The sequence below is a fragment of the Sturnira hondurensis genome, unplaced genomic scaffold, assembly GCF_014824575.4.
Source record: "Sturnira hondurensis isolate 20B ecotype Veracruz unplaced genomic scaffold, ASM1482457v3 Scaffold0004136, whole genome shotgun sequence".
In the NCBI taxonomy this organism is placed as follows: Eukaryota; Metazoa; Chordata; class Mammalia; order Chiroptera; family Phyllostomidae; genus Sturnira; species Sturnira hondurensis.
Genome location: NW_028076767.1, coordinates 42,677,765 through 42,690,624, shown reverse-complemented (window position 1 = coordinate 42,690,624; position 12,860 = coordinate 42,677,765). Strand labels below are relative to the sequence as shown.

Here is a 12,860-nt window from a genome sequence, read left to right as displayed (position 1 = left end):
GAGTAAAGACAAAAGCTGCCGTGGCAGGATCGGCTGCCCTCGGCCAGCCCAAAACACCTCAGAGCCGCCACTGCCGCTGTGTTAGGGGTGTAGAGGCTTCCGTCTGTGGCCAGTGCCACAGAGGACTCATAGGGAGCCCAGAACCCAGTGGAGCATTGGGCCGGCTGTGGGGTCCCTGGAAGAGCTGGCTCCCTCCCTCACCATCTAGGCGGGGCTGGGTGGCAGAGACCTGTCTGCCTAGGTGTGCAGGGAGGGTGGCAAGGACAGGGGGCCGTGTTCAGTTGCGATCTCTGTGGTCGCCAGCCCACCAGCCTGCCAGCCCAGGAAATTTGAGAGGAGCATTGTCCTAACCAGTCAGGTTGGGGATTGGGCTGGGCTGAGAGGCACGCTTTCTGGAGAAGTTTTTACTGGAAAGTGGACTGAGGTGTTTGTGAAGGCAGCTTGACTTGCTTCTTACCCAGCCACAGGACAGTACCAGATCCCGTGGGACCAAGGCAGCCTGTCAGGTGTGTGGGCACCCACACCCCAGTCTGGTAGCCTGGCTGGTGGGTGGGTGTGCACCTGGGCCTACAACCCAGTCCACAGAGGGGTCCCACCGAAACGAGAAAAACTGCATTGGACAATTTGAAACCAACAAGGAAGGAGTTTTTGTTGTTGGTTTTTTTTTTGTTTTTTTGTTGTTTTTTTTACTTTTATTTTTAAACTTTTTTCAGTAATCGTATATATTTTTTAATTTTATTGTTGCTGTATCTTTCAGTACTCTGTTCTTCTCCTTTCTTTTTTCCTGTTTTAATCCCTCTTCATTTCACCCCAAACTTATTGCTTTTTCCTCACTTCTCTTGCCCTTTTTTTGTGTGTTTGTTTGTTTGTTTGTTTGTTGCTTTCTATAGCACTGTAAATACTTCACAACACATCTCTCCAGTCCTAGCCCACTTTACAGGTTCCTGAATTCTATTACTGTAGTGATTAACTCTACTTGCTCACACGCTACGTCTATTTACTATTCTTTACTCTCACCTTAACTCAAAATCCAACCACCCGCAACCTCACTGCTTTCTAGATACAACTCACAAGCCTTCCCTCCCCAACAAGAGGCTTATCTTTGGTCTATCCTTTCCTAGAGGTGGCAAATTGGGTTGAAGATTACAGTTAACACTATATAGAGCCTAAAGATCTTCTATCTCTTCTCTACTGGCTTTGACTGTAAATATCATAAAGTACTCTCCTGCTGTCATAAACCATTTTGCCTCCCCCTCCAGCTGATCACACACACACAAAGAAAGGAGTAGGTGGAAGCAGAGAACATCAAGATACCTGCAGGAGACTGTACCACTGAATTTCACAGGAATTCTACCACAGAAGTTCACACCATAAACCTAGGGAGTCAGAACAGATCAATTTAAGAAGCTGAAGCTAACAAGAAGAGTCTCATAAGCAATGGGAAGACAAAGAAACAATGCCCAAATGAAAGAAAAGGTGGAAGTCTCAGAAATAATGTTAGATGAAAGAGAGGCAAGTCAGCTATCAGATATTGAATTCAAAGCACTAGTTATCAGGAAATTCAAAGAGCTCACAATGAGCTACCAGAAACTAGAGGGGAGCTACCATGAGCTCTCCGCAAACTATATCAACATGAAAAAGGAAATAGAAACTATCACCAAAGGACAAGAGGAAATGAAGAATACAATTTCGGAACTGAAGAACACAGTAGAAGGAATGAAAAGCAGGATCGATGAGGCAGAAGATCGGATCAGTGAGTTGGAGGACACAGTAGAAAGAATCTCCCAGAAAGAGCAAGAAAGGGAAAAGAGGCTCAAAAAGAATGAAGATGGGCTAAGAGAAATGCAAGATAATATGAAACGTAATAATATCCGAATAATAGGAATACCAGAAGGAGAAGAAGAAGAACAAGGGATAGAAAACCTATTTGAAAGAGTAATGATGGAAAATTTTCCTAATTTGATGAGAGAAAAAGTTACACGAATCCAGGAATCACAGAGAGTCCCATTCAAGAGGAACCCAAAGAGGCCCACTTCAAGACACATCATCATTAAAATGGCAAAATTTCAAGACAAAGAGAGAATCCTAAAGGCAGCAAGGGAGAAAAAGGAAGTAACATACAAGGGAGCCCCAATAAGGTTAGCTACTGACTTCTCAATGGAAACACTCCAAGCAAGAAGAGAATGGCAAGAAATATTTCAAGTAATGAGAACCAGAGGCCTACAACCAAGGCTACTTTACCCAGCAAGGCTCTCAATCAAGATAGAAGGCCAAATAAAGAGCTTCCAAGACAAAAGAAGTCTAAAAGAATATGCCTCCACCAAACCAGCTCTACAAGAAATACTAAAAGGGCTGCTTTAAGGAAAGGAAGGAAAAGAGAGAGACAGAGAGGAACTGTGGTACAAAAATGGCAATGAATAAGTCCCTATCAATAATAACCTTAAATGTAAATGGATTAAATGCTCCAATCAAAAGACATAGAATAGCTGAATGGATAAGAAAGCATGACCCACACATATGCTGCCTACAGGAGACCCACCTCAGGACAAAAGACCATCACAGACTAAAAGTGAAAGGCTGGAAACAAATTTTCCAAGCAAATGGACAAGAAAAAAAAGCCGGGGTAGCAATTCTAATATCAGACAAAATAGACTTCAAAAAAAGGGCCATAAAGAGAGACCCAGAAGGTCACTTCATATTGCTCAAGGGAAGAATCCAGCACGAAGACATTAACATCATAAATATATATGCACCCAACATAGGAGCACCCAAATATATAAGAAAAATCCTAGAAGACTTCAAGAAAGATATTGACAGCAACACAATTATAGTAGGGGATTTTAACACCCCACTGTCAAAAATGGACAGATCTTCCAAACAAAATATCAACAAAGATATAGCAGCATTAAATGAAACTCTAGAAGAAATGGACTTGACTGATATATATAGAGCGCTTCATCCCAAAGAAGCTAAATACACATTCTTTTCAAATGCACATGGAACATTTTCAAAGATAGACCACATGATAGGACACAAAATGAGCCTCAACAAATTCAAGAAAATTGAAATCATACCAAGCATTTTCTCTGACCACAAGGGACTGAAATTAGAAACCAACCCCAAAGGAAAAAACCCAAAACACCCAAAATCATGGAGACTGAATGGTATGCTATTAAACAACGAATGGGTCAAGATTGAAATTAGGGAAGAAATCAAAAAGTTTCTGGAAACAAATGAAAATGAACTCACAACAACCCAAAACTTATGGGACACGGCCAAGGCAGTCCTGAGAGGGAAGTTCATAGCAATACAGGCTTACCTAAAGAAAATAGAAACATTTCAAACAAACAACCTAACCCGACGCCTGCAAGAACTCGAAGAACAACAACAAAGACAGCCCAGAGCAAGTACAAGGAAGGAAATAACCAAGATCAGAGCAGAATTAAATGACATAGAGACCAAAAGCACAATTATAAGGATCAATGAATCCAAGAGTTGGTTTTTTGAAAAGATAAACAAAATAGACAAGCCTTTAAGTAGGCTCATTAAGAAAAGAAGAGAGAGGACACAAATAAACACAATCAGAAATGAAAGAGGAGAGATTACAACTGATACCACAGAAATAGAAGGGATTGTAAGGAATTACTATGAAGAACTGTATGCCAAGAAATTTGAAAACCTAGGTGAAATGGACAAATTTCTAGAAAAATATAATCTTCCAAAACTCAATGAAGAAGAAGTAGAAAGCCTGAACAGACCAATAACAGCAAATGAAATTGAAGCAGTAATCAAAAAACTCCCATCACACAAAAGCCCCGGACCAGATGGTTTCACAGGAGAATTCTACAAAGCGTTTAAGGAAGAGCTAACCCCTATTCTTCACAGACTATTCCAAAAAATCCAAAATGATGGGAAACTCCCAAACTCTTTTTATGAAGCGAGCATTATCCTAATTCCAAAACCAGAGAGAGACACAACAAAGAAAGAAAATTACAGGCCAATATCACTGATGAACATAGATGCTAAAATCCTCAACAAAATATTGGCAAATCGCATCCAACAATACATCAAAAAGATCATACACCATGACCAAGTGGGATTCATCCCAGGGATGCAAGGATGGTTCAATATCCGCAAATCAGTAAATGTAATACACCACATAAACAAAAGCAAGGACAAAAACCACATGGTCATATCAATAGACGCGGAAAAAGCTTTTGATAAGGTACAACACCCATTTATGATAAAGGTACTCAGCAAAGTGGGAATAGAGGGAGCATTCCTCAATATAATAAAGGCCATATATGAAAGACCTACAGCCAACATCATACTGAATGGGCAAAAACTGAAAGCTTTTCCACTAAGATCAGGAACAAGACAAGGTTGTCCACTTTCACCACTTCTATTTAATATAGTATTGGAAGTTCTAGCCACAGCAATCAGACAAGAAAAGGAAATAAAAGGCATCCAAATCGGAAAGGAGGAAACAAAACTGTCACTGTTTGCAGATGACATGATAGTGTACATGGAAAATCCTATAGACTCTACCAAAAAACTGCTGGAACTAATAAATGAATTTGGCAAAACAGCGGGATACAAAGTCAATATCCAGAAATCAAAGGCATTTCTGTATACTAACAATGAATCAGCAGAAGCAGAAATCAAGAAAAAAATCCCATTCGATATAGCAAAAAGAAAAATAAAATATCTGGGAATAAATCTAACCAAGGAGGTTAAAGACCTGTATGCAGAAAATTACACAACACTGAAGACAGAAATCAAGGAAGACACAAACAAATGGAGACGTATACCGTGTTCATGGATTGGAAGAATTAACATCATCAAAATGTCCATACTACCCAAAGCAATTTACAGATTCAATGCAATACCTATTAAAGTACCAATGGCATATTTCACAGACATAGAACAAACACTTCAAAAATTTATATGGAACCATAAAAGACCCCGAATAGCAGCTGCAATGTTAAGAAAGAAGAACAAAGTAGGAGGGATCACAATACCTGATATCAAACTGTATTACAAGGCCACTGTAATCAAAACAGCCTGGTACTGGCATAAAAACAGGCACATAGACCAATGGAACAGAATAGAGAACCCAGAAATAAACCCAAATCTCTACAGTCAATTAATATTCGACAAAGGGGGCAGTATCATAAAATGGGGTAAAGATAGCCTCTTCAACAAATGGTGTTGGGAGAACTGGACAGCTACATGCAAAAAAATGAAACTCGAGCACCAACTTACATCATACACCAAAATAAATTCAAGGTGGATAAAAGACTTAAATATAAGCCATGACACCATTAAAGTCCTAGAGGAGAACATTGGCAGGAAAATCTCAGATATTTCACGCAGCAACATTTTTACTGATATGTCCCCTAGAGCAAGGACTATAAAGGAAAGAATAAACAAATGGGATCTCATCAAAATAAAAAGCTTCTGCGCAGCTAAAGAAAACAGCATTAAAATAAAAAGACAACCAACTGTATGGGAAAACATATTTGCCAATGATACCTCAGACAAAGGTTTAATCTCCAAAATATACAAAGAACTCACACGACTTCACTCTAAGAAGACAACTAACCCAATTAAAAAATGGGGAAAGGACTTGAACAGACACTTCTGCAAGGAGGACATACAGAGGATCCAGAGACACATGAAAAGATGCTCAATATCACTAGCTATCAGAGAGATGCAAATTAAAACTACAATGAGATACCACTTTACACCAGTGAGAATGGCTATCATAAACAAAGCAATAAACAACAAATGTTGGAGAGGGTGTGGGGAAAAGGGGACTCTGGTCCACTGTTGGTGGGATTGCAGACTGGTACAACCATTATGGAAAACAGTATGGAATTTTCTCAGAAAACTAAAATTGGACTTGCCTTTTGACCCAGCAATTCCACTGCTAGGATTGTATCCTAAGAACCCTAAAACACCAATCCCAAAGAACCTATGCACCCCAATGTTCATAGCAGCACAATTTACAATAGCCAAGAGTTGGAAGCAACCTAGGTGCCCGTCAGTAAATGAATGGATCAAAAAGCTATGGTACATATACACAATGGAATTTTATGCTGCAAAAAGAAAGAAGGAGCTCCTACCTTTTGCAACAACATGGATGGAACTGGAAAGCATTATGCTGAGTGAAATAAACCAGGTGTTGAAGGACAAATACCATATGATCTCACCTTTAACAGGAATTTAAACAACAAAACAAACAAGCAAGCAAAATATAACCAAAGACACTGAAATAGAGAACAGGCTGACAGTGACCAGAGGGGAGAGGGGAGGGAATTTCAGTGGAAATAAGGGAGGGATTTAGAGGAACCTATATAAAGGATACATGGACAACAACTGAGAAGGGTGGAAATGGGAGGGAGGGGGAGGATGGGGGGTGGGATGGGATGGAAGTAATAGACAGAAAACTGTACTTGAAAAATAATTTAAAAAAATAAAATAAAATGCAATTGATTTCTGAATATTAAAAAAAGAATTATATGGGAAGTAAATAGAATAACTGGTTTCTAGTCTCAACTCTTCCACGTATTAGTCATCCTTTAGACAAATTATGTAGCCTGATTTTCTTCAAACTATAAAAATAACAATAATACTGATGTTATTTTAATACTACCATCAATAAGAATTCCTGCAATTTATTAAGCATTTCTTTTGAGTCAGGTACTATGCAAAGCACAGTAAATACATCTTTTCATTTACCTGTTGTAAGGAATAAAAGCGCATCACAATCAACACTCCCAGCCCAGTGTGTGGCACATACTATGACATGCACACACGTGGAGATCCATGTGCATACTGACGCACAGGAGAGAGTGCACTGTTAAGGGGAAGCGTGTAACGAAGTGTTTTAGAGGGTGGGAGAAGGATGTTCCCATGGACTGATACGTGAGAGCGACCTGGGCCCGACTGGGAGGAGAAACCAGGTGGCATATCGTTGGTGTACTGCAGGTCATTTAGTCTCGGGAGCCCCTCTCTCCTAGCTCTGTGGTCATGTGGACCAACATGAGAGTGTTTCTACCCTGCTTGGCTTGTATCCATCCGCTCGCCTTTCTCTGCCTTCAGCTTCCATGGTGAGCAACATGTACTGGTTGTGCTAAATGAGGAAACGTTCGAATTTCAGTGACCTTATTTGATCATTATTTTCTAAGCGCCTCACAAAGGCCCTGCCTGGGATCCAGATGCAAGTAAGACCTAGCGCCCATGGGCTATAAAGAGAGTGACTGGTGTTCAGAGTAAAAATATTTTCCTTGGGTCTTCTACTTCCCTGAACCCAGCTATCCCAGGGCCCCCCTCACCCTGGGGCTGAAAGTGTCCATTTCTAAATGTCACATTCTATTTCTTTTAAGCTTACAAATACTCTAGAGACCTGCTTGGGTCTCAGTACTTTAATAGGGATTGTTCAGACTGTTTTACGTTCTGCTCATTTGCAGATTAATGTTCTGCACCCCCACCCCGAGGTCCTGACCCGGGGCGGTACCGAGAGGTGCAGCAGGCGGTGCTGACGCGGCTGCATTTCAGCCTGGGTGCGAAGGCACGGGCGATGGTACCCTCTGCAGGGAGACCCAGGAAAAAGGTCAACCTTTCCTCTTTCCTGCAAGGGCTGTTCGCAAGCAAGAAGACGGGCTCTTGCGATGTGCACACCTGCGATGTCTTTCTTGGTGTGCCTTTCCGTGACAAAGTACACATGTCAGGGAGAGCCGGTGAGAAAGGAGAAGGCTGTTAAATTCATAGACATCTGCAACCAGCTCATGAACAACAAATAGATTGTCGCTGCGCTTCTGCATTATACTATGTGGAAAACTTTAGATACTTAAGCTATGTGTGCCAAGTGGCAGGAGTAATGTTTACACGCCATTCATGTCAAATTTTTAAATAAAAATTTAACACTGAAAAGTGCAAATTAGGGAAAAATCCTTTCTGAAGGATTCATGGGGTAAAAGGAAGTAAGCCAGTGGGGTTCTTAAGGGAATGTAATGTACTAGAGAACTTATGAAAGTTTGTGATATGTCATAACCCATGTTGTGGCTCTTCTTAGAATTTTAACATTACTCAGAGGTACTTTACTCTCAATGGCTATTGATACCTCAGTTCTGGGGATACGTTTCTGACTGGATTTGTTGCAGCTGACTTTCTGGAAAGTTATTAGCAGGCTGTTCTTAAATTCTCCCCTCATATTTTATTCTTTTCTGAGAGGTTATTGATTTTATTTTCCTGAACACAATTTTATATGGTAATATCTGTGCAGAAGCAATTTGCTACGGTTCAAGGAGCTGGATTCTTAGGGGCATTTGTCTTTATAATGTGATTACAGAGTCACTGAGTTGATCTTCACAACTTTTGCCTGTTCTAGTGCATCAGACGCATGAGAGGAAAGCGGTGCTTTCTGACTCAGAGACGTGCCCTTGTGTATCTTCCGTAGTTGGCAATGCCCTAAAAATTATTATCTAGGTGACTTTGAGTGGCTATCTGTATTATTTGAAACTAGTTAGGATTAATTCCAAATCTCATCACCAATGTTGCATGCAGAGAGGAAATTACTTTTTTAACGCATGCACCTTAAGGAATGTTTAAACCATGGACAGACAGCCTTTTTTACAAACTAGCCACCCTGCCCTGAACCAGATGCTGTTTTGACTCTGCTGTGGCTGCAGGAGGCAGCATAACACCAAAGCTTAGACTCTCCTGCCGGAGAGCAGTGGGTGGAGCCTGACTGCCTTACTCCATGTGAGAGGGGGGCTGTGTGGATCCACCACTCTGGTCCCCAGTTTCCTCCTCTCTTCAAGGTGGATGGACATGGCAGCATCCCTATTCCAGTTGCCTCCTTACATGTTATGACTGCCCCTCCTCCCTAAAAATCTTAGTGTGTTTTTAAAAGATTTCCCCCTTTCTTCTTAAAGCAGATAGTAGTCATATACAGAGATGACCCTGTCCACAAAAAGGCTTGCATGAGATAATTACTAGTAGGTTTACTCATGTCCCTAAACTAGAAACAACTCGAATATCCACCAATAGGAAATGAATAAGCAAACCGTAGCATCTCCACGCAAAGGAAAACTGCTCATCAGTAAAAGGAAAAAACGACTGGTCTCTGCAACCATTTGGATGAGTCTCACAGCTGTTGTGTTGAACAAAGGAAGCCAGACATCAAAGAGGGCGTGTTGTCCGATGCCTCTCACCTGAGTTCTAAAACCACCGACGCACCTTTATTGTGATAGAAGGAAATCAATTACCTCCCAAAGGGGGGTTTAATAGAAAGGGGCATGAGGGAACTTTGGGGGGAAACAGAAATGTTCTATCTCTTGTTTTGGGTCAAAACTTGTTGAACTGTGCAACAAAATCAAGTGCTTTGTTGTGTACAAATTATACTTCAATTCAGCTAAAAGACAACTTGTCCATCTGTAAAGTGTTTAATTTTCTGATGGCCAGTTTTTGGGCTTCTCAGGATGCGGTGACCATCTGTACTCTGGGAATTGGAACGGCCTTCGGAGAGTCCATCCTGGACAACACACCCCGCCACGCGACCATCGTCACCAGGGAGAGCAGCGAACTGCTCCGCATCGAGCAGAAGGACTTCAAGGCGCTATGGGAGGTGAGCCCCAGGGCTGCTCTGTCGGTTGGTGTGGCTGTGCAAGCAAAAAGGAGCTGCCACCTGGGTAACGGCATTACCGCCAGGCCCTAATGTGTTCTGTGCTGAGCCGGGGAATGGACTTTAATTTCAAAATTTGTTTTTGAAATGAGTGAGCGAAAAAGCCATTTTGACACAAGACATCCTTATTTTTTATTTTTTTAATTTAGTGCTTGCTCAATTTTCTGTAGTTTGACACACCTTACAATTATCTCTTGAATGACCACAGAGTGTTTTATGTGTTTCCTCCCTCCTATTCCACAGATGTATTCTTAACCAGGGAACAAAATACTTTGACATTTTCTTTTGCATTTTAAAAATCATCACTGACACGTTCCCTGGTAAAGTGGAATGAATGGGGCTAACATCTGCTTCATTTAAATGCTTTTAAAAATGATGTGCCCCATAATAAGGTATGGGAAATGAAGGACTCGAAGATGTCTGGTTACTTGCCAGCTTCAAAATGCATAGGTGGCACAGCAGTGGATGGATGCAATGGGGCCTGGTGGGTTTGCACTTACCGCTGCTTACCAGCGCCCCTCAGGCCACTGCACTCATTTGTCAGAAGTGCGAGGAATAAATCATCTTATATGCAGTAATGGCAAGTGGAGCACTTAGAAAGGCCCAGCTAAGCCTTGCATCTTTCATGCTCATTCCTTTTCAGTTCTTCAAGCTTCTGATTTTGAACCTGTGGTTGTTCCTTATCTTTGTCCTGGGCTCAGTATGTCCGAGTGTTAACCCATCGAGCTGGCAGGCTCCGCCACTTGTCCCAGTGTGGGAAAGATTTTAAACTTGATCTAAAAAGAATTTTGTGTAATCAAATAGTTTCCTCCAGAGCCAAACAAATGACGGATACACTAAGGGGGCAAACCTGCCGGTGAATGAGTGATGCTTTGCCTTGAAAGTCCTGCAAAGCCTTGGAGGCCTTGGTAGTGAAACCTGTTACTTTTATTCTTGGCAGAAGTGAATAAATTGCAGGGTTACTTGTTTGAAATGTTTCTCTTAGAAACTATTAAAGAGCTCCCACCGTTCTGTAAAGTGCAGAGACAAAAGCTAGTTTTAGGAAAGCAAAGCTGAAGTAGGTTTGCATGAGGTGTGTGTGGAGAGGTTTTCTGTCAATTAAAAGGGACCAAACTCCAGGCAAATAGGCCATTTTGGGGGGATCTTTCATTTTAAAAGGTAAACTGAAAAATGCTGTTCCAAAAAAAAATTCAGAAAGCTGATTTAAGAACAAAAAAAGATTTCTACCTGTGATGTGTGTCATTATTGCTGCTTTTTGTGTGTGATGACTGATCCAAGTTGCTGAAAATGATGTTGGGGAAATATTAAAAACTTATTTTAATTAGGAGCCCTCAGCACTGTCAAGGAAGTTACAGAGAAGTTGATACTTGAGAACATTAAAATACTATTTAAAAAATTTTCAAACCTATCAGAAAATCAAAAAGAGGAATACAGTAAACACCTGCATACTCTTACTTAGTTCAGCAGCTGTTAACATGCAGGCATATTTGCTTGGTATTTGTTTTTGTGGAACCAGTTAAATGTGAATGATGGGCCCATGATATTTCACCCTAAATATAGAGCACGTGTGCCTGAAAAATTAGAATACTCTGCTATACTCTGATAATACCATTATTTCACCTGCAACACTAACAATATTCAAATACCACCTAATACCCAGTCTGGAGTTCAGATTTTCCCAGTGGTTCCATAACATCTTTTATAGCTGTTCCTCACCTCCGCCCCCCATATCAGTCTTGAGAAAGGAAGCACATATTACATTTGATTGTTGTGTCTAAGTCAGTCTCCTGGTCTCTCTCCCTCTCTTCCTACCTGTCTTCTCTTTCTCTGTTTGTCTGTGTCTCTCTTTCTCTCTCCATGGCATTGACTAGTTAAAAAGGCCAGGTCAGTTTCTCCCAAATTCAAGAATTGTCTGGTTGTTTTCTCTAGTATCTGTTTTATACCCTTATCCCAGGGATTCCTGTAAATGGAAGTTAAGGCTAAAGACTTGATTGTTTCAAGCCAAATGATTTTGGCAAGAAAACATTAAAGGGGATACCTAGTACATTGGGAAGCTCATAATGTCTCGTTGCCTCACTATTAGTGATCCTGGTCAGATTTACATTATAACAGTGAGTATATTTTAAGTTTATAAGAGGGAGTATATTATAATAGTGAGTATATTTTAGGGTTGTTTTCCACAGATACTTCCATTAGAGAAAAACTATAAAATGGCGGTATTGGTATTGAGGGTGGTCCTTGGTACCCCAAATCTTGCCACATGAGTTTGCAGCTCCATGGGTCCAATCCCTCATCTTTAACCTCAGAGCATGGTTTCTGATCTCCCCTGCCAGTGACTACAGTGAGCAGGAAAGGGTTGATAGAGGTCTTAGTATGGACTCTTCTACTGGTCGGGGTGGGAACCTCAGCATGAGTAAGAGATTAGTCAGTATTTCATTTTATTTGCTTGTTCTTGCACCTACGCACAGGGCTCAAATTAGGTGGTCAACCAATTTTTTAACTAGGAGAAATCTCTGTTAATCAGAAGTTTATTAACGTGCATACTTGTGCATATGCAGTACATGATAATCCTAAGAAACTGTAAAATTTTAAAGTGTCTTAAAATTTTTTTTTATCCTCACCTGAAGACATGCTTATTGATTTAGAGACAGAGGATGGGAGTGAGAGAAACACTGATGTGGGAGAAAAACATTGATTGGTTGCCTCTCGTATGTACCCCGACTGGGCACCAAACACGCAACTTGGGCATGTGCCCTGAGTGGGAGTTGAACTCACAACCTTTTGGTTTACAAGACGACTCTCCAAACAACTGAACCACACTGTCCAGGGCTAAAGAGCTTCTTAAATAGAAAGGATTGAATTACGTTTATTCTACTGTTTGTTTATTCAGCAAACACTTTTGAATATCACCCGGGTGTCAGGTTCAGAGAGAGCAGCGAGCAAGACTGACAGGGTTGCTGCTCTCTCTCAGGGGTGGAGCTTCTGTTCCACGTGGAGGAGACAGAAGACAAACTAGCAAGTCAGTATCGTCGTTTCAGAGTGCAGCATGTCATTCTCATTAAATAGATTGTATTTCTCTTCTTTGAATATAGACAGTCCACTGATGGCGTGTATAGCACTAGTCTGCCAATAAAATATCTGATAATTGAATTCTTTGATTATATCAAAT

The 12,860-nt window shown here is 40.9% G+C and overlaps 1 protein-coding gene across 2 annotated transcripts in view; it reads left to right on the top strand.

Annotated features, from left to right (window-relative positions):
• RAPGEF4 (Rap guanine nucleotide exchange factor 4) overlaps positions 1 to 12,860 on the top strand; it is a 287,261-nt gene that overhangs the window by 54,329 nt on the left and 220,072 nt on the right. For both annotated transcript variants that reach the window (XM_037044442.1, XM_037044441.1), the window contains exon 4: positions 9,488 to 9,634. In XM_037044442.1, coding sequence (XP_036900337.1) covers positions 9,488 to 9,634 — 147 coding nt within the window. The remainder of the gene's footprint in view (positions 1 to 9,487; positions 9,635 to 12,860) is intronic.